This window comes from Rhinichthys klamathensis, unplaced genomic scaffold (genome assembly GCF_029890125.1).
Source record: "Rhinichthys klamathensis goyatoka isolate OS25496 unplaced genomic scaffold, OSU_Roscu_1.1 h1tg000121l_1, whole genome shotgun sequence".
In the NCBI taxonomy this organism is placed as follows: Eukaryota; Metazoa; Chordata; class Actinopteri; order Cypriniformes; family Leuciscidae; genus Rhinichthys; species Rhinichthys klamathensis.
The window spans coordinates 3,341,222-3,364,198 of record NW_026606658.1 but is presented as its reverse complement, the minus strand read 5'-3'; the positions used below and the strand labels follow the sequence as shown (position 1 = coordinate 3,364,198).

The window sequence follows — 22,977 nt, the reverse complement described above, 5'->3', positions numbered from 1 at the left end:
GTGTGTGTATTGGGTACTAACTGTTGAGCTCACAGTATAATCATGAGAGAATCCCTGCAATCATCATCTTTCATTTACAAACTGACATCTACACACTCCATTTCCAGTTTACCACAGGAAAAAGTAGCAGCTGGACAGTGTTAGAACAGTTATTTCTTTAAAGAATAGGGTATAGTCAGAGATATCGCAGATGGCTGATGCCTTTGACAATATCAACATGATGATTGGCTCGTTTTCCCATTTATGTATTAAATTATTATCAGGCTAGTATCAAATTAATATTTGGACCTACAATTCATTTGCATTCCCTATAATTTCACAACAACATCACCACATAACCACACTTGCGACACAGACACGCAGACTACAAAACTACATCCCACATCAAAATTTAATTGCACGGTGATCTATTCACAAATTGTCAAGAGTGCTTGTTATAAAACCATTCTTATGTCGTTGTTTGAGCAAAGGCAAAAATGGCATGGTTGTTTGTCAGCAATTTTTGTTTCCATAGCACACCAAAACATTTTAATAATACTAATAGCAATACAAATACAGATTACTATTATTAATAATACAATTATTACTAAAATTAGGCTATAAGCCTAATAACGGTCTTTAGCTTCGAACACAGCACAAAAGCAGCTTTAAACAGACTTTAAAAAAAAACTTGTTTAAAAAGAACTTTTGATTCTTCTAATTTGTTCACTATCATTAATGTGTGGTCCTCAAGAGAAATATTAAGCCAATAAATTAAAGGGTTAGTTCACCCAAAAATAAAAAAATTCTGTCATTAATTAATTACTCACCTTCAAATCTTTCCAAACCTGTAAGACCTTTGTTCATCTTCAGAACACAAGATATTTTTTATGAAATCCGAGAGGTTTCTGACCCCCCCATAGACTGCAATGTAATTGCCACTTTTGAGGCCCAGAAAGGTAGTAAAGGCATTGTTAAAATAGACTAAAGTGGTTCATCCTTATGAAGCGACAAATACTTTTTGTGCGTAAAACCTCCCCAAAAATAATGACTTATTATTCAACCATTTTTTTCTCTTCTGTGTCAGTCCCTGACGCTGTTCACGTTGTAATCACAGTGCAGCGCTTCCGGGTTCTACGTCAAAATGCTGGCTCAGTATTGGCCGGCCTCCTGCGTCAGCATCACACACATGCGTTGTGGTGCTCACGTGAACCGCGTCAGAGGCTGGCACCGGCAAATCTCTCGTGCAAAGTTTGCCAATTTCAGGTGTGATAATCCACAGGCTCGCTTTTTAGGTGAATTATTTCTACGAGATCTTTTTCTTTATCACCAACTCCATCTTTGCTCACCAATGATTCATTCTCATTTCCCGTGAATCCGCAATAAAAAAAAGTAAATGAGTACATGATCATTTGTGGTAACTCATTTATTTATTCGTTTAAGTAAACTGTTGCACAACCCCTTATGACTATGGAGCATACTGCTCAACACTATTAGAGAGCATCATATAACAACCAATATTAATAAAAGGGTTCAAAAGTTGTGTGGCAGCACTACAGTAGTCACACAACAGCTGTTGAAATCCACTAATTCCATCCGTCCTGCTACTCCCTTGTTTCATCCACACATGTCACAGCCATCTGTGAGTCTGCCATCAAAATTATGTCCTGCCTTATGTTTGCTGTATTACAGCCCACATGTGAGCAGCAGGTCAGTGTCTTAACTGCTGCAACCCTGAATCTATTTTAGATGTTTAATCTAAAGCAAAAAAAAAAAAAAAAACGTATACAGGCTATGAAAATAGCCAAGGAAGCTGGCATGGGACGTTAAAACACAAACAAACAAACCAACCAACCAACCTGTGTGACAGTTTGTGACTACCCCCCCCCCCCAGTTGTTGTGGTAAACTCCTCTTTAAAAAGTTGTATCAATAATGAATCCCTTTTAAGCCGTTACAGCCATACACATTCAGACAAGACAGGATGTGCCAACCATTCAAATGTTTGGGGTCAGTAAGATATTTTTTTTCTTTTATTAAAGGAATTGATACTTTTATTCAGCACAGATGCATTAAATTGATCAAAAGTGACAGTAAAGACTTGCATTGTTACAAAAATCTATTCCAAATAAATGCTGTTCTTTATACATTATTTTTATTGGTGACACTTTATTTTAAGGTGTCTTTGTTACAGTGTCATTGAAGGACTAAGTAATATTAATTATCAACATGTACTTACTATAGGGTCAGGGGTTGGCTTAGGGTTTGGTTTAGGGTTAGTTGCATGTCATTATGCATAATTCACTGTTATTTCTAACTTACGTTAGTGTGGCTTCTAAAAAAAACCCTTTTGTAATCAGTAGTGTACTGTTGTAACTTGACTTGAAAAGGTGCCATTCAAGTGGAAAGCATTACACAGCAGCATGTTTGTGGTGATAATCAGAGAAGGCAGTGTGTGGAGTGTTTTAATACAGACAAAAATCAGCTGATTCCCTCAAGGGAATTATTCTAGCTCTCTCCAACACTGGTGCGTGCTTCATGTGGTGTATCTTCTTGTGTGTCTGTGCCGATCCACAGATGAATGAATAGAGATAGCGCTGATGTGTGGTAGGGTGGCAGAGTGCCTCTGGAAGCTGTCCTCCAAAAAGAGCCCTAAATAAATCATTCATCTCCTTATGACTCCACACAGCCTCTGAGGGCCCATAGAGATGGTCACACACAATACTCACCCAAACTCTCACTGAAGGAATGGGGTTTTGTTCTCACACAAACGCCCCCAATCATCACGTTAATGACTCTTACAATGCTCCAAACCTCAAATGCACCCTTGATGGCACACACACACACCCCTCTCATGTGCACAATAAGGCTCAGTAGAAATGAACTTTGAGCCAGCTGAAACTATTGAACCGTTTCTTCATGTAGACTTTGCATAACCTTCAATGTGTTTGTTTATAGAATAACTTGAAAGTGTTGTGGTTTGGATACAAGACATTCATTAATACATGCTCTCTAGAATGAGGTTATGACCTTTTGTATGACATTTAAAGGATTTGTGATAAATTAATGAACCCACACTAACTTCTCCAACTATCCTCTAGTCTACACTTTTATGTTTGAGTGGATGATTAGTAAATGTTTTATGTTATATCTCCACCTGGTGGTTACAACACGCAAACGTATATCTTTCCACTATGGGCTCAAGCATTTAAGCATTATTTTACTGCTTTGGTTAAAATAATAATAATAATAAAAAATATTAATAGTAGTATAGTTTTTTTTATTTGCCCTAGTAATATTTTCACTGGCCCCACAACATTTGTATTTTTTATGTCATACATACAAAAAACATTCTTAGAAATAGTTAAGTTTTATTTGCATTAAAATGTTGCATTTTATTATAGCATTCTGTGGTAAAATTATTCTAATTTTTCATTTCTCTTTGCCTCTCTTTTAGTTTTATCAGATCGTTGTTACGACTGAGAAAACCTCCTGAAGAAACTCACTCTTCTTGTCGATCAGGTATGTGGTTGTCTATGCGTGGGAATATGTGTGTTGTCAGTAGGCAGGTGTTTAGTTGTGAGCTGATAAGTGCAGCATGTGCAAGCTGCATTAATGTGTGAAAGCATATTTACACACAACTGATGTTACAATTTTAATGTTAAAGCACTTTCCGCTAATCTACCTAGCCTATTAAAAAAAAAGTAATCCAGAGGAGTGTGGCTTCTTGGCATTCTCAAAACATTTACTCTACTGTAATGAAATATTGTAATAGATGTATATCAGAATAGACAACTACTTTTAAATATCCATTAATAGAGAACAATGTTTTTCTTACGGAATGTTTAGTTCAAAAATCAACCAGCAGGGGCTAATGTGGCTATGTTAGACAAATCTTGATTGGTTAATAGACCAATTTTCAGTTGGTAAACATGGTGACGTTTTTCTGTGGGCGGAGCTTAGGTGGTGGCAGAACGATCCCTCTGGCTGCTTCACTAACGTAAAGTCTGCAAGTTTTGTTAGCTTGTTTTTAACAATGGCTGGAGAAAATCCGATTTTATCTTAATGTGCAAGGTCGCTCACTGTCCAGGACCACGATTGTTTTTTGCAAAAGTTAATTTAAACGGACGGAACCAGATTGGCCGACCCTTACACTCATTGATTGAGGATCTGACAGTATTAACGTTAACGCTACCTCCGGTTGAGTGGCCTGACTTCTACACCTACCTGATAGAGAAACAGAGGGCACATACATTTTTAGATGCCTATAACTATGTGCTGAATGGTCAAGTACAAGACTTGTGTGGTACGATCCGCAGTTCTGCCGAGCCAGCGCGATGAAGACGACAATGTAAAGAGTGATATTACGGTGCAATTTTAATGAGGTGAATAATTTCTAGAAATAAAAAAATGCAGATAAAGCATATTCATTTTTCATTGATTCTTGCACCCAACAACACAACAAGATGACATTTAATAATAAGAAGAATAATTTAAGATCCTTATTTTGTAGCCGAACCTGTGCTGGTTTGTATTTGCCGGCCGCCTCCAGTTTTCCCTTTGTTCTGCCACCAGCTAGCGCCGTGACGTAACTGTGACGTCGGCTGGAAATTGGTCTATATTGGTTTGGGCTGCGAGCGACGGTGGCAGTTTTTTACCACCGCGGTGGTAATGGACCAACTACCGGCGGTGGTTGGGGGGTTGTTTTGAAATAATAAATTTTTTTTAGTGTTTATTTGAGTAAAAAAGTGTTTATTTGAGCAATTCCGTCAAAGCAGCAACAGACTAAAGCCAGTAAAGCATTGAAATAAATATCAGTAAATAATGGTAGCTTAAATAATATAATAAAGTTAAATCTATTTTTTTTTTTTTTTACTTTCGTTTTATATTTCCACACAAAGACACGTCATATAGCCTACAGCTCTGCGCTTTGAGAGGGATCAGGGATGTGGCATGTTGGACACGAGCAGGAAAGAGACCATCGATCTCTTTCTCAAGGCATTTAGGCTATGTTTGATTTTGCGCTGCTAGAGAAATCTAAAATAAAATCTACCGCGTGTGTGAAACGCGCTTTACAAATAAACTTGACGCACCTTGTCTAATAACAAGCACAAACTGTTAAAAAGAATTTGATGTGCAAGTAAAAATGTAGGTTATCTGTCCTACAGCTTTTTTCTACTTTACCACAGTATAGAATGTGAATATAATAGGCCTAATTAAAATCTAACCAAGGAAGAAACGTTTAATCCCCTTCGAAAATGGGTGAGACGTGAGTGAAGATTTGGGAAAAGAAACAAGAGATTCCATGCAGGGATGAGTCACGATTTTTGAATATTCGATTAGTTGATTTAATTATAGAATATCGAATAGGTTGTGCGAGAATTCTCTAAAATAAAATCTCCATGTTTTCGGTGCTGATGCGGTGGTGACGTGTTCATGTAACAAGAGGGTGACCATGCCAATAACGCACATAACAGCTGTCACAAAGAACCGGCAAAAGTAATGATTATGAATGTGTCAAATATAGCAAGGAGACATTTTAATTGTTTATTTATAAACTAGTGTTTTCTGTGTCAGTGTCGGCTGCAAAGTTTAAGTTGACGATGCTGACTCGTCATCTTCGCAGTTCACGCGCCTATAGAGAGAAATGCACATTTCATACTGATTATCCTACATAAGCAAAGAGTAGGCTAGTCGGTTTCTTTTCGTTTTGAATTGTTTTGTTTTGAAGTAGACAATTCAAGCTTTCTAGGAATTTTATTATAACTCTCTCATTCGTCATGAATCCAAATGTTTCCATGACTGCGATGTAACATTTAATTGCTAACCTATTTATTTTGTAAACAAAGCTTTGTGCTTCACTCGTGTCAATATTCATGTAAAACAGCATTCACATACAAAAAATGTGTTGTCAAGTTTACCAGCACAACCCTACTACATGGTAATGAATTCCTTGCAGAAGACAAGCAAAGACATAAATGTTTAACATGCAAAAAACAGCACTGGTTATACATCCAAGTTTTGAGTTGTGTCAGTAGAGAAACATACTTTTTGCTCTCATAACAGTGTGAGATCTTCCAGCAGGGGATAACTGCCAATCTATGAGTCTTTAGGGGCCGACATGGCAACAGATAAGCTTATAGCCAAGTGACGTCATTTTATTATAGTTTTAGCAGACACGCACTGATCGAGTCAGTCTGCCTTATGATTCGTTACTGGCTCGTGGCAATTTATTGTGTTCCAATGATTCATTGTATGAAGTCAGGGGAGCGTTTTGTAGTTTCCATAAAAACAGGCATGTGTACTTTATGGATAAAGTCCTACCAGGCCGTCTTGACCTTCATGGCAGCAGACTTTTGCTGTATGTGAGCATAGACGAACAGTGAGAAAGGTTGACTTAGAATGTGTGAAAAAAGCTAAATATTTAGGTGTGAATACCAGACAAGATTTAAGATGCATCCTTTTATAGGTGGTACAATACATATCAATGTCTTCTAAATATACATTCCACAAAACGCAGCAGACAAGCAATTAGTCATATATAGTCTATTCAGGTGACAATTCAGCAGTTAAAAATGCAACCAATGAGTCAGCACAGCTGAATTTAGCCCCTACCTGCTCTTATTTCAGTACAGATGGTGCACAACTTTCTGGTAGCCCTTCGTCGTAATTCATATTTCTAATACACAAGCTTTAGAGGCTCATTCAGTCCCACGTACGTGCTGTAATGCTCATGATTTACTGGTCTATAAGACTCTTAATGCACCTCCAGATGATTCAGTGATCTCCTGGGGCCCTTGATTCACCGATTCACATATTCTCTAAGCAGTGATGCTAAAGTCTGTTAGAGACCGGATCAATTACATCTAATATTCACTCCATATTTTTGAATCCATAATGTCCTGATGTTTCTTTTGTTGTCTATGGCAGAGAATGGCTCAACTTTACAGCTGCATGCCAGTAATATAAGTAGCTCAAAGGCAAAATGGCAATTTTTCTTTTGCCATGTGTGTATCCACTTCATCGGTTTGTTCTGTGTTTTTGAGCATCTTAATACTGTCTGTTTTATTGACTAAGAAACTGCTTCAGATGATTCGGTGAGAAAGCGGTCTGAGTGAATAGTGGTCTGAACTGATTCAAAAGAATGATTATTTACGAATGATTGCAATTGCTGGTTCAGCCAACAGAAATAACCCAGAACTCATGGTACGCACAGATTGGGCCCCCATTCACTTCCGGATCAGTGGAGTTTGTAGCTGTACACCTTATTATAATATTCACCGTTTCAATAGTACAGCCTCAAGACATAAACAATATGCATATTAACATGATTTTAGTGTGGGGAAAAAATGCTTACTAATCTTTTCTGTGTAAAGATTTAGCCAATTTTACAACTGTATTCAAATAATACAGAAGTTTTAATGGAAGAATTAATATAAGTGCCTTTATGAAATGATGATCTTTGAGTTTCTGCTTTAAAATATTCCAAAAAGTGGTCCCATTTACTTCTTGAAGTAATCAACATTGTCACAAATGCTGTATACTATGTTAACTTGCATTTAACATAGAATATTCATAGCAAGTTTGCTTCCTTAGTCTTATCACGGACAGACACAGGAGGAACAAAAACTAAGGCTGCATTCAAAAAAGGCATACTCTCGAGTAAGCACTTATTCAAAAGAAGCAACTTATTCAAAATAAGCAATTTAATCGCTATTGCCAAAAAAAATAGATTCTATGTAATGTAATCCATTCGTCATGTTGTCATTATCATGTGACCAACCAGCGTCAGTTGCATTACTTCACTGCCATTCACAAATTCTCTCCTGTGGCTTCATTTGCACACTTCAGAATTTCACTGGAAGAAGTAGGTCATCCGGGTACTATTTGCCTACTCTTTTATCTTAATATGAGTACTGTGAATTCGGACATACTACTCTGAGACCTTCTTTTTTTGCCTACCATATAGTAGGTAAGTATACAATTTCAGATGCAGCCTAAGAGATATAGTACCTGTTTTGTGCTGCTTCCCCTAATGCTCACCTTTCCCTTGACTTGTGTATGAGTGCAAAAGTGTGTTTGTGGTTTACTCATTCTTCCAGAAGTTGCCCGGTGCTAATATTAGTCCAAGTGTTTTATTGACTGGATGGAAGACTACATTTTCTCACTGTATGAAGTTTACAGACACATAAACACGCTTGCGCACATTGGAATAGTGCTTGGTGCGTGTGCTCTTAAAACAGCATGTGCACACCAATGACACGCCATGCGTTTAATAACACGACTGCCACGAGTCAGTCACAGGCAGGAGTTACAGGGAGAGAAGGGTCAGCAAAGAGAGGAAATAGGCAGAGGAGGATAATGCAACAAAGAAGTAGAGGGTGAAATGTGTTAAGCTGACCTCAAGCTTCATGTGTATTGTCTCTGAGGTCTGTCTGATCTTGTGGGCGCTTGTGAAATGTTTAACACCTGATCTCTACAGTGTTCTTGCCGTGTGCAATTTTAGTGTGTTAAATCGTCTTTACCTATGAAATGCAAGTCTCTTTGCTCATCTTTCCCTCTGTCTTCTTTCTGGTTCAAATTGCAGATCAACCTGATGGTTGCACTTTGTAAATTGTAATTGGCTGTAATGTCACCACTAGATGGCAGCAGTGTGCTTTACGATTATCATATAGCGGTGTATGATTGAATCTCCAGCATACCTTTCATTGCAGTCAGGTTTTTTTTTCTTCTTCTGTCCATACAGATTCTTGTTCCACAAACCTGATACTGTGTGATCTATATAGAGGCAGAGAAAGTATGGTTGCCCCCACCTTCCTCTTTCCATCTTTCAGTTTTTCATTTGTTCTTTCAGGTCACTGGTTACAGGTCTTTGGGGTGACATAAAGGTTTCAGGTGCTTTTGGTGCCGCGGCACGGATCCGGACAGGCACAGGCCCCTGGACGGAAAAAGCAGAAATCAGAATTGATTTCAGGAACATTTGGGGCTAATGTATCTCTGTCTTTTTCATTCTGTCCCTTAATTTCTTCTTCTGTTCCTTTGCCTCACATCTTCCACCTTTTGAACTCATTATATATTGCATTGTGGAGTTCAATTTGTAGGCCTTCTCCTGTAATTGTATATGCATGCTCAACTAAGATTTTTGGTATATACTCATATCCATCTCGTTATTGTCTTTTATAGATTTGCCAATGACATAACCAAGGGTTTGCAGACTCTTCCTGGGGTTGAGTCGCCCAACCCCAACGCTGCTGGATTGTTGTGGTAACGTTGTGAAGTTGAAAGGAAGCTGATTTGCCGCTCACCATGCCAGCCCTCTCCACCAGAACTGGCAGTGAGATAGGTACCTCATCTTACACCCTACACCTTATTGAATGGCAATTAGGTCCTCTAGTAGGTTGACCAGCAAGCTTGGCCAAATGTCAACTTCCTGCTTATAAAAATGTTTATTGTTAAAACTAACACACCAACAAACACATGATTCACTGATTGCTAGATATATTAATCATCACGGATGTATGAGATCTTCATGTATGACTCACATGCGTCTGAATTGTACATTCATCGCTTTATTAAAAGTTAGGGGTTGGTACTTTTTTTTTTTTTTTTGTAGAAGTCTCTAATGCTCACCAATGCTGCATTAATTTGATCAAAACAGTCATATTGTGAAATATCATTACAATTTTAATATATTTTAAAATGTAACTTTTTCCTGTGATAACTAAGCTACATTTTCAGTTGTCATTACTCCAGACTTCAGTGTCACTGAATATATTTCCAAAAAAAAATCAATATACTAATTTGGTGCTCAAGAAACATTTCTCATTATTATCAATGTTGTAAACAGTTGTGCTGCTTAATAATATCTTTGTGGACATGTTGATACCTTGTTTATGTTTTATTTGAATAGAATGCATTTATAAAAATAAATAAAAGGGTTTGTTTTTTTTAAATAGCATTTTTTTCCCTGTCACTATTGATTGATGGAATGTATCTATGCACAAATTTACCTTTTTTTTTCTCCCAAATCCCTTACTCTAGGTCTCATTTCCTTTACATTCACTTAGTAATCCCTTCTTTATAATCTATTTGAAAATAATGCCTAGTTGGGGTATAAAAGTCTGATTGACGATCGTAAGATTGCTGGGAGACGTGTGGTATGGTTGGGTTACGTCTGCTTTGTGCAATCCTGGTTTTTAATGAACACTTTGAACGCCCAGTAAGCCACTGTGGATCTGATAGATTAGAATCATTACATACCTCATGTCAAGATGTGTGCGAGCACTCCTGTGCCGTTATGCCACTGCTCTTGATGTGTTATTGCCTGCAATGCTGTTGTTGGACACCTAACATAACCCCCCCCCCCCCCCCCCCCCCCCTCTCTCTCTCTCTCTCTCACACACTCACACACACACACACACACACACACACACTTTAAACGTCCAATTCATAAGGCAGGAAATTGAGATTTAATCACCAAAGTCTGCTATAAAATTGATCAAGGATGACTGCCACTAAATTATTAGCTTGTTTCTGGCTCTTATGATCTTTTTTTCTTTTCTATTTCCTCAATGCAGGTCTATTCTTTCTCTCATTAAACCTCTCCATCACACAGTGTCTGTTCTGTTCTAGTCTCATTCCTCTATATGGACATAAAATGCTGTTCTTTTACTCCATGTATCCTGTTTTTCATGTGGGTGTTTTGCTTCCTGGTGGCATTTGATTTCACTACCCTTGGGTGTCCTCGTACTGACAGACCCATCCACCCACTACCTGTAAAATGTGTATGTGAGAGAAAGTAACTCTGGTGTTGATGTCTCATGATAAATTGCTGTAATTCCTCTTGCATCAACTGCAAACTCAATCATCCTGTGCACTTCAGCTCACGTTCACAAAATCAGAAGTTATTCTCTCAGACTTCCTAAAAGAACAGCATAAAATAGCCTTAAAAAGCATGCCTTCATCACTTACTTTTTCTTAACTGATTTGAGACAGAACTGATTTGTCTAACCCTGTCCTTATTGCACTCCAGATCTATTTATTTATTGTTTAAAAAAACACATTTATTTATTGAAATATTTTATTTTATTGAAATATTTTATTTTATATATATATATATATAATTTTTTTTATAAACAATCAAATATTTATTTATATAAAATGTATTTTATTATTTGTATAATTGATTTTAATTATTTAATTTCCTTTTATTTATCATTTTTTTTTTGTATTTTATTTTTCATAAATATAAACATCAAAAAGATAATATTTTTAAAATGCATTATTATTTTCAGAAACGGTGAAAGGAAAGGTCATTCAGTGAGTGGTTCAGTAAGTTGTTTGAGCTGCACTCCCACCTGCCTTCCTCACAGTCTGTTAGCCTGATCATTTTGAATCTGCCCTTTGATTGGAGCATCGTAGCCCCCTACTAGGTTTTTATGAGCCGTATGAAGTTTTACAGTGTTATTCTGGGCAGGCCTGCAGGTCCAATTAATTTAACTCTCCCCAAGGCGTCACTAAAAAGATAAGAGCGCCAGGTAGGCTTGAGAGAGACAAAAGGGGACATGTGGGAAATTTTTAGGACAGAAGTTCTTTAGCAGATAAACCTCCTCTAATGAAGATGAATGCATGTGTGTGTGTGACAGGTTTTATGCTTGAAACTATCTGTGCAGGTATTCTACTTGAAACTGGAATTGTTTTTTGATTAGTGTGTGTATGTGGAAATAATATTTCCATCAGTCCTGTTCAGAAACAAGTGTATGGTGTAATGATGCCGTTGTCCGTAACGAGATCCATATTGAGCTCCATATTGTTTATCGTTCAGGTACTGAGTCTCTCTTATGGCTTCAGCAGAGCACCAACTGAATATGGCTGCAATGAGGGATATGACAGGAATGGCCATATTAAATTTCTTCTCGGCTAACAGTAAATTTTTCCATTCTGATGTCAAGAATGCAGAGCATCTGGGAGCAGAGGACAGAACGAAAGCGAGGAAGGGAGGGAGAGAGGAACATTAGTAGCGGCTGCAGCAAGCACTTTGGGAGCACTTTATCGATTTCCAGCCATTTATCCTCCTCTTTTCCATCTCTCCTCTTTTTCTCTCTCTCTACTGTCACAGGGATGCAGAACTGTAACACAAGGATTTGTTGCCACTGGAATAGCTCCCTTTTTCCAATTACATCAGAATGAAAATTTCCACTTCATTTTACCAAATGCAAGAGAAAGGAGAGGTAGTAAAGCGGAGGGACAAGGAATTTCATTTATTTATTTGTTTTTTTTATGTCCCCATTTTCAGGAGATAGAGATATCTATCGCTGTCAACAAGCAGAACGCATTCAGTTCCGAATATCTGGTGCGGTTTCTGAAGTGTAAAAAGGGTCTGAACATCTTTATACACAAGGTCTAAAAGCTACAAACAAGCAATCTACATTTACTTTATTGCATATCCATCACAATACTAGAGTGTTGCTAATTGGTTGATAGGGTGCTCTGGGTGGTGACTTACTAACCCATGTCAAAAGAGCCAACCACTTTGTCTCTGATATTCTGGTCACGCATGAATCTGATCTTTCAGTGTAGTAGCTAGAGTTTCAAAAACCCAACTTAAAATTCAAGCTTGTCCTTTTTCCTTTTGCCTTTCCACCCATTTTGGGGTATAGGCCGTCAACCAGGGCTCAGCAGGCATCTCCATCTTGGGCTTTCCTCTCGCCAGAGCCTGAGGTCTTGTCAGATGTAGTCCTCTGTTATTTTTCTGGTGTGATTGAGCTCTGATATAGGCATCAAATGTGTACTGTCACATGGAATCAAAGTGTGATTGGACTGAATCTTTTCTACAGGTGTTGAAATAGCTGCTTCAGGATCACATTTCCTCCTGTTCTGTCTAATCTCAGTAAAATAACAGAGATTCTGGGCTCCAGAGATGCTCATTTGAGGGATGGTTTGACCTTGGCTACTGTACCTCTAGATCAGAATGAAAAAAGCCATCTTTTTTGGTGATATTTTCCTCTTATGTGTGTCCACATGTTGACAAGCACTTCATGGCTCCAGCATGGGGAAAAAAACACCAGGGGGCTGATGTATAAATGTTGCATATGTACGTAATTTTCCATGCACACATTGAGATTTTTTAAAAAAAAATAAAAAATCTTATCGTAAATGTGTGCGTACCATAAGGGTACTCAAACAATGATTTAAACTATTTTACATCTGATATACACATTTAGATAAAATATGCCACTCTCATTAATGGAGTTAAGTACTGAAATTTGTGTGCTGTTGGTGTCGTGCACAGACAGACAGTAGTCTAATGATAACCATTTTCATTGTCTTCCCAATATGAAAAATACCAGTGTATTTGAAGGATAGAATTTGAAGGAAACTGTAAGATATGCACGGTTTATTTTTAAAATGTTTTGTCAGTGATGACAATTATTTACACTGCAAAAAATAAGTCATATCTGTTTCCATTTAAAAATATATAAACATCCTAAAATATATTTTTACTTTAAAGGCAAAATTGCATAAATTTGATTTGCTTAAAGGCTAACTAAACCCTAAAACAACTTTTTATTAGTTAATGATCTGTAAGACTGGGGCTTTATTAATGCTGTTCATTGATTCAAGTAATTTTTTTGACATTTGGGTATAAAGTGTTTTAATTCTACTATATATGGTGTAAAAACGTCTGAGTGCTGCCCTCTTCAGGTTGAACGGTGGCTACTGCAGTTGAATTTTCCTATTGGAAGTTGTGGTGCCCTGTGATGTAAGCAGGCACCAGCTAACCACGCCCTTGCCTACAGAGAGACCTGTCTCAGGTGCACGCCCCCCCATTCAAATATTGCCAGTGGGTGGAGTCAGGCTCTGACCAGGGGTTTAGGTACCCTTTAAAGCAATTAAAAAATGCTATTTGGCCAGTGGAAAAAAATGAGAATAACTCTTCTCTGAAAACTTTCTCTGAAATGTATTTTGATTTATTTATTCTAAAACAAGACAAGCATCCTGAATGACTTTTAGCAATGTAATGTGATGGCACATCTCATATTTTCCTAATGTTGTTTTACTGTAAAACATTGGTATCACGTGGATGGGAATATGCATGGAAAAAATATGCAGATGACATTAAACTCATATGGTCATTCTGGGAGGAGATGCATGTACGCACAATCTTCTGCTGACTAAGTTTTCTAAAGGGAATTTTGCGCAGGTTCTGGCGTACGCGTGGTTTTATAAATCTGAAAACTTTTGTGCGTATGCTAAATCTAGCTTTTGTGTGTACGCACACTTTTGGGATGAAATCTATGGAAAGTTTTATACGCGAGGCCCCAGGAGCTTAAAATGAAAAATTTTAAACCAAGTGAATTTTTTGTGTAAAATTACAGTCACTCAATATGTTTCTGTTTTAAATAAATGCTGTTCCTTTGAACTTTCTATTCATCAAAGAATCCTGAAAAATTGCATTATGGTTTCCAGAAAAATAATAAGCAGCACAACTGTTTTGTGTCTTGAGCACCAAATCAGCATGATTTCTGAAGGATTATGTGACACTCAAGACTGGAGAAATGACTGCTGAAAATTCAGCTTTGCCATCACAGGAATAAATAAAATATATATTTATTTTAAATTTTAATAATATTTCACAATATTTATTTACTGTATTTGATCAATCACATGTACCTTGGTGAGCATAAAATAACTATTACATACCTCACACTTTTCTGAATGCCTCTTTACATGGTCTTGTACTGTATATTGCCACATAAACGTCCATAAACGGGTATTTTAATTTAAAGTTACTGCTACAAATTCACATTTGCAACCATTTAAGTTGCAGAATGGATTACGAATTGTTTATTGCTTAAAGCAATTAGTAGGATGACGCAGTGTATATATGCACTACTGATGTATAGGACTAGACACCATTTAGTGTGTGGCTGTGTGTGTATAATTGGAGTAGATGGTCCAGAACATGCTAGTAGGTCTGGGAAATCCTGGGCAAGAGCTCTGATGTGGTGTTGTGGTTAAAGAGGCTGGAGCTGAGAACACTGCGATGAAACCCTACAATGGACTCAGAATGCCAAAAGAGCATGCATGTTTGTGTGTTTCATGCATATCTGCTGTTTAGACACAGATCAAAGATCACTACATCTCAGACCTTTGTGTAGCCACTAGCCAGATAATCTCTCCCCCCTCTACTATAATTTGTCAGCTCCGGAGGGCCTCTCTTTCTCTCTGTGGATGTAGTTTTTCTGTTTTAGGAGGTAAATCAAAGGAAAAATGAATGAAAGTATGCAGAGTGCAGCTGTTCTTGTTTTCATATTTCCATTCACTCGCTCAGTTTTCTCACAGACAGGCATGAACCATGTTCTCAGAGTATCACCTGAAATACTGACCTCTAAGGTGGTTATATGTATGAGTGTGTATTTGCATGACATTTATATTGCTTCACAGAGTCAGTCTCTCAGCACTTGAAGGAGAGAAGTACGGCCCAGTGTTCATTTTCTGCTGCACAGCTCACTGAGACGAGTGTGTGTGAATCTTTTTGCACTATTGACTCTTGAACCCCTCCAAACAAGACATTCAAAGAAAGCCATTTTACTGTTCCTTTTCGAAATGTGGCCTGTTGTAAATCTTTCTGGTCTGGTTTTCTGCCAGTTGTCCTCTTCTTGGCTAGTGTGAGGTCAACAGGAGCCAGACAGGGAGCCAACGGAGCATATTTCCCATGCGGACAGCCTCTATTGTGGTGTGTGTTTGTGTGTTTGTATGCGCTGTCCTTGTTTCTTTTTTCAGGCCCTTATGTGAGTGGCTAAGAATATCTGTGTTGTTCCAGAAAACCATCATGTCTGCATCACTTAAGCGTTTGTGCGTGTCTGTGTGTATTGTGTTAACTCCAGACAGTTTGGATGACCTTGCTGCCTTCCTAACAGCCTGTGTAATTAAAGCTGCTCTCCATGCCCTGTGCTGCTGACCCATAATGCTGTGAATTTGAGAAGCAGGTCCTTCCGGCCTCTGCTCCGCCCTGTTGTATTCCAGCACTGCCATTGATGTCTGAGGAACGCTGTTATTTTCTGGAGGCCGCTGGGAAGTGTAGGCGTGTGAAAAGGAAACACTGCTTGGCACAGCATTCTTTCACATCCCGTCCGGTATATTTTGGCCTGGCGGCCAATAATGTTCAGTTTACGCAGATTCTTTTATAGGCTGCTGGGACATAAGGTTAGATGTTGACTTTTAAACTCTCCCATTTTTTTTTTTAGATTAAAGGTACGACATCACGGTGTGACCGTTACACTGGTTAAAATAGCTGATTTCACTGGATTTAAACATTGTTGGAAACATTTGGGATAATGCAAGTACATGTCAACAAAATATATAACTGTTCTAGTGGTTTTTGGATATTTTAATTCTCATGTCTCTTTATGCTCATGCCATTCCAAACCTGTATGACTTTCTTTCTTGTTTGCAACATAAAATAATTTGAGAAATTGCTTTAAGTGTTTATTTGTCCTTTCAATGGAAGTATGTGATCACAAAAACGGTTTGTTTACCAACATTCTTCAAAATATATTTTGTGTTCCACAGAAGAAAAAGTCAGTCATACAGGTTTGGAATGACATGCAGGTGAGTAAATGATGAGAATTTTCATTTTTGGGTCCGTTACTTTCTTAATAACAGTAGTCGTCATATCTACCTTCCTCTGCAGTATTTGCTTGTGCATAAGCATCTTATAAAGACCTGGGTGGTGTTTATGCTCGTTTAAACATCACAGGCATCCTAATGAAACTTTAGGGATTTGATTCACAGTTCCAGTTGTGATTCCTAGAAAAACAGGAAATATCCAGACAAAGGGAGGAAGTAAGGTGCAGCCCAACTTTTTTTTTTTTTACCCTCAGTTTGACCCATTGAGCATGCTAAATTAAACCATAATGTTTTCACTTTTTGGTTGGTGCACTGATGTTTGAACACTATACGTCACACCATCTTAGAGGTTATCACTGGAGATTGAGAATGATCTTCATAACTGATCTGACATGCTTCAGGTGACTGTTAATGGAGATTTTATGGGACTTGTTTGCATCCGTCTGTATTTTCTCTTTGGGTATTGGGAGTGTGAGTGTGTGTGTGTCTAAGTGTGTAATGTGTTTCCTGTATTTCCTCTGCAGGTCTGTATGAGCTGTTGTCTGTATTGCCGTCTCAGCTGCAACCTCATGTTGAGAGCGCAGATGACCGCTCCTTTCTACACGCTATGTTTGGGGAGAGGAGTCTATATTCATTGGTCAAGGTGAGTGTGTGTGTGTGTGAGAAATGTTAAGACATAAACTACTAAGTTGTGTCATAACACACTAGGTCACTAAATCTCTCTGTCATCGCATCATTGTAATTTGTTGTTTAAGGGTAGTTTTGTTTTTTGTTTAGTTGGTTGTATAAGTGGTGATCTAAAGGCACATCCAGAAAAAGTAAAATCGTGATTGTTATTGAATGTGAACGGTTTCAGACTTCAAATAGGGGTGTAGGCTGTTGTTATTGCTAAATCTAAATCTGTGGTTAAGGCCAGTTTTAATTGTTTTGTCATTTTTAATTTCATCTTTCCCTTATTTACTCTCCGGCTTGTCTTTTTGAGTGTGGATTTACACAAGTTTTCTCATGCTACTTTTGGGAAGTCAGTTTAATCAGGTTGTGCTGTGCCTGTGCTTATCGGCATTCACTTGTTTTACCTGCAGTTCCTTTAATTTGGCCATTTTTCTCCCCCTTTGACCATTTTTTTCATGGTCAATCACTACTGTCACTAATGCTCAGACACATGTAATCATTGTTAATACATAGTTCACTGGCCGTATTGGTCCCATTGTACATGCTGTTGGCTGAGCTGGCCTGTGCTCCAGAAGTCCTCTATATAACAGTCTACCCGCAGAGGCAGAAGAAGTCTGACAGACAGCGGACCACAGTCTAAGCCAAAGACCTCTGCTCTCTTTTCTCCATGCAATTAAAGCAGGGTTTCACACATGTCCCACTGCACTCTGTTCCTCTGCCAAGGTGCCACTCCAGAGAGCCTTACAGGAAATCTGACACAACCTGTAATTTCCACCTAGTTTAAGTTTGTCTCTGTGTGTGTGTCTATATAAGACAAATGGGAAAATGAAAGGAAGAGAAGGATAATTTGGAAACTTTCCTAGTTTAGAATTTATAAACTCTTCTAGTGAGAAGTAAATAGTTCGGTAACACTTTACTTAAAGCCTTTATGTATAATGTATTTTAATGCATTAATTATGCCTTGTAATGCACCTTATAATGCATTGTATTGTATCATGAATAATCGTAACCGGAGTTATGATATAATACATTGTTACAACTTTATAAAGTGCAATACTTCAAAACATGCAAACAACCAATTTTAGATGTAACAAGGAATGTACAAATATTATAATGCATTTTAACTTTGGTTACAATACAATTGAAATAATATGTATTGTGAAAAGCGCTATACAAATAAATTTGGATTGAATTGAATTGAACAATTATTTATGAAATGATTACAATATGCATGTGTAGCAGATGTAAACGTTCAGATCAAGGGAAGGAAGAGGACAGGGTCGGCTTGAGGAGACTGTGGGTATTTATTCAAACTCAAAACTCTTTTCACATAAACAAAAGACGCGCACCGTGCGCTGAACAAAACAGACTCAGTTCGCTGCAATCAGCTGTCATTCGACGTCACTCGCTGTCGTCGATCTCCACTCTTTCTCTCCCGTCTCAGTCCAGTTCACCCACAAGTCTCCTCCGGTCTCTCTCAGCCATTCTCTCGTTTCCTTGTGACTTTTATCCGTCTCCCCACGCCAATTACTGAAATAAGACACAGGTGTTTGTCATTCACACTTAACCCACTCACGCCGCACCTGTCTCCCGATCCTCTCTCCCATTACAGACTTCGCTTAACCACGCCCCCCTTGCCACAGCATGATAAATACCTTTACTTAAAGCCTTTATGTATAATGCATTATAAGCCCAATTGTTCTTTCCTATGGACTCTATCCTATAAAGTTTGATTGGATATTTTTTTGTATGGCTGCAATTACACTGTAATCCAATATTTTAAATAATTTTTGATTGATGAAGATTGAATTTTGTCGTCCCCCCCCTCCCCTCCCCCACACACACACACACACACCTAATATTTGGCTTGTAAGCTTAACACAGCTGTGAGATCAGCTGCTAATGCCTATGGTTTTCACCTCTATGCATTTCTGTATAGTGTTATTACAAGACGAAACCAGATTCAGCACATACTCCTGTATTCAGCCTTCCAGGGGCTGCACGCACCTGTGGGAGCTGGGGAAAAGTGACCTCCTCTGAGGAGCCTGACGTTTAGGTCTGCCATCTCATTAGCTGTGTCAAGCTCAAATGGTTACTCTTACTTGCTTTTCCCCGGACAGTGTGCTTGACGTGCCCAATCTGGACTCGTTTTAGGGATTTCCACCATGGAAAAAAGTTGCAAAGTTCAGCTCTAAGTGACCAGGAAGTGGGATAGTGGGTCTCATTCACTAACAATTGTGTGTATTATTTTGTGTTTTAGGGCTGTCTCGATATTCGTAATATTGTAATACCACGATGCTGACAAGCAACTACAATGTTCATCTTTTTTTCGTAAGGCTATGCCCTTCTTGTTTTACACTTCATGGATGTATATCCCCCACACATTCAATTCTTTTACTTCAATGAAAGGTTCGATTTTTGCAAATTTTTTGAATGAAAGATCAAAAGGATAAACAATGCAGATTTATTTTTTACAGCCATTTTTGATCATATTTACCAGGGGTGCCAGTCATTCTGACCACAACTGTGTGTATATATTATATATATATTATATTAGTCAACAAAGGCCAGCACTCAGGTCAGTAGAAACATGGGCCAGTTCTATTGGCGTAAAGGAGGGTACCTGACTCTGTGGCGAATGGCCACTAATTTTTGTTCGCACACGTACACTCATTTCCCTCTGTTTACTACTGTAGATCTGTGGACATTCATCCACCGATTGCATTTGCATTCCATAACACACAGGTTTCTTAAGCATGCAACATTCATACACCTTTAAAACAGAGTTGTTTGTCGTTTTCGGGCAAGTGATCATGCCGCAGTATATTGTGGGTACATGTGTATATATATTAATTATTGTTTGTTTTTCCTTGTTTGGTTTATTTTGGAAGCAGTTTGCTTTTGCTATCTTTTTTTTCAGTTGAAACCTTGACACAACCAGTTATAAAATCACTTCCATTCTCACCATATTAAAGCTTTCCATATGCAGTCAGGAAGTTCAAATCTCTCATTTATCTACTTATCAGTTTATAACACAGATGGAGACGTCTGCCCTACTGTTGAATGTGAGATGCTGAAGATGTATTTGTTGGAGTCCCCGCCGCTGGCAGTTACGGCTATACATTTTCCTACTTAATACCGAGCCACCATATTAATGTTTGTGAAGTCTCTTAAAGAGCAGCTGGTGTCTGATTCTGATTCTTTATAATCTGTATTCTGCATCCAAAATAAATTTCCAGAGTAATACAAAACTTCTGCATTCAGTGTCTGGACTCTGCATGCTCCAGAGTCAACAAATGCATATCTCAGTGCACACATACGCTTGAGTGAGAGTGTGTATTTTTATGTGCGTGCACATGTGCGTTTGTCAGGATAACTGAATGTGCTTGGGATGGAATGCAGACATATATTATGCAGTATATGTTTAATCCATAAAGCCACTGACGTATTACATTATACGCAATTAGAGCATAGTGCTAGGTTACGGACACAAACGGGGGCAAGACCTCATCTGAGGAAAAGTAAAGTAGGTCTCATACAAGCCCATCTGAGATCATATTCTGCCTTTACATGACGGACACCTTTTTTTTCAACATCTTTCATAAGGAAAGTATGGGCTCTGTCTGCTATTTTTGGATGATCTCACCGTGTTCACAATGCTGTAGCTGCCATAAATCTGAATTGGCGTATTGCAAGTGCCACACATGCAGTAAATCGTCATTTCTTTGAGTTGTGAAAATGGATGTTAGAAATGAGGAATAAACTGCAAAGTTTGTTGCCCTTAATTTCTGGAACGGATATACTGGTTTAAATGTTAATGTTATTGAAGTTTAAGTTCTGATATGCACCTTTTACCCAGAACATTAACCAGTGTATCTTCTGCACTCTGCTTGGTGTAGTCTAGTCAGAAAAAAAAAAGTCTTCATAATGAGGAGTTAAATAGGTGTGTGTCACACCCCGTCTTGTACGGTGGGGTTTGTGTAAACATCCATCTCTGACAGGCATGTCACAGTCAAGCCCGTCTGTCTGCAGGCCTTTCCTGTCTTTGCTCTCTGAAGGTCTGTGATCAGTTTGAGCGTGAGGTGATGAGGTGCAGTAGGGGCACTGGTGCTGTTCTGGGACGCGCAGGCTTTGGACTGTCAGGGGTTACTCGATCCAGCTGCTCTGGTCACTGAGAGACAAGCGGAAGAGAAGAGGTCAATATCATTTCAACATTATGGGTGTTCGCAGAAGCCCAGAGCAGAAATACTACACCATTAATGCATACCATTGCCAGACAATTCACTGTCTCTCAGTCCTATATGCCTGCATGGACTCTGTGTCGGTTTCCTTTAAATGTGTGCTGCCTTCTATGTTTTCCTTCATTCCTGTTCATTTTATATATTCAAATGTCTATTTTAGGGTCTCTTCCAAAACTTAGTGAGACACACCTGTGTATGCAGGTGGCATGCTCAATTAAAGGTAGACATCTTAATTATGCTGCTTTCTATGAGGCCTTATTTTGGGCTTCATGTGCAGAGAAAGCAATACCAGATTGCACTGCAACAAGTTCAAGGAAAAAACACAATGGCAGACAAAATGTTAATTATTGCAAGGTAAATAGAAAATTAAATTAAAAATATTTTTTTTTAATTAACGTCGTAAAAAACACTAAATTTAGTGTTCCCTATATACAGTACCGTTTAAACCTTTGGGGTCAGTAAGATTCATTTATTATTATTATTATTATTATTATATTTTATTATTGTATGATATTTAATAAATTTTAAATGAATACTTTTCAAGAAGGATGTATTAAATTAGGATGTATTAAATTGCTTAGTGACTGTAAAGATGCTTTAGTTTAAGCATTATACTGTAAAATTATACTGTTATATCTGTAAAAACTAATTTAATTAAAATAAATGCTTTTCTTTTAAACTGGGAAAAAACGTATCATGGTTTCCACAAAAATATTAAGCAGCACAACAGGTTTCAACTTCGATAATATTAAAAAATGCTACTTGAGAACCAAATCAGCATATCAAAATGATTTCTGATGAATCATGTGACTAGAGTAATGGGCTATTACTAATTATACTGCTGTAAATTCAGCTTTGCCATCAAGGGCATTCTTACCCTCAAAGGTATATTAGTTGTTCCAAATTGGTCACACATAATGCCTACGTAGGTAGTACCCAGCAAGACAGCTCGAAACGTAGCCTTTATCGGATGCTTTCTATACTCCTCCCTCCGTTGTCATATTCCTTGAATTCCACATCAAGTTTCCTCTCCTCCGTATCTGTCAGCATTCAGTGTAATTGTGTTTAAAGCTGTGTTTGTTTGGCTGCAGAATGCTCTTGGAGGACCCAGAGGCCAGACTGGCTGCCGTTTCTCTCACCTGCTTATGTTCTCCGCTCGTGTTTTGTCAAGGGCCTATGGGTATTTAACGTCTGGTCCAAGAGGATTTAGACAGCGCTCCATTGTAACGTGTGATCTGAACCCTGACAGCAAAACATAGTGTGTTTATCGAAGCATTGCTTTGTTTATTCATATGCTTTATTACTAAAGTGTAAGTCTGAGATGAGTTAAAAACTGCATAATTTTATGATGACTAGTCAAAGGGGGGGGTTCACATAAGACACATTCTTTGTCCAGAAAGAGACAGCACGCTACTTGATGCGTTTTTAAAAGTTGAACTATTTTAAACTTGACAC

At 38.1% G+C, this 22,977-nt stretch overlaps 1 protein-coding gene across 2 annotated transcripts in view; it reads left to right on the top strand.

Annotated features, from left to right (window-relative positions):
• Positions 1-3,435: 3,435 nt before the first annotated feature.
• Positions 3,436-22,977, top strand: part of mpp7a (MAGUK p55 scaffold protein 7a) — a 98,314-nt gene continuing 78,772 nt past the window's right edge. For both annotated transcript variants that reach the window (XM_056255555.1, XM_056255556.1), the window contains exons 1-3: positions 3,436-3,499; positions 9,161-9,320; positions 17,134-17,252. In XM_056255555.1, the coding sequence (XP_056111530.1) occupies positions 9,284-9,320; positions 17,134-17,252 (156 nt within the window). In that variant the 5' untranslated portion in view covers positions 3,436-3,499; positions 9,161-9,283. The remainder of the gene's footprint in view (positions 3,500-9,160; positions 9,321-17,133; positions 17,253-22,977) is intronic.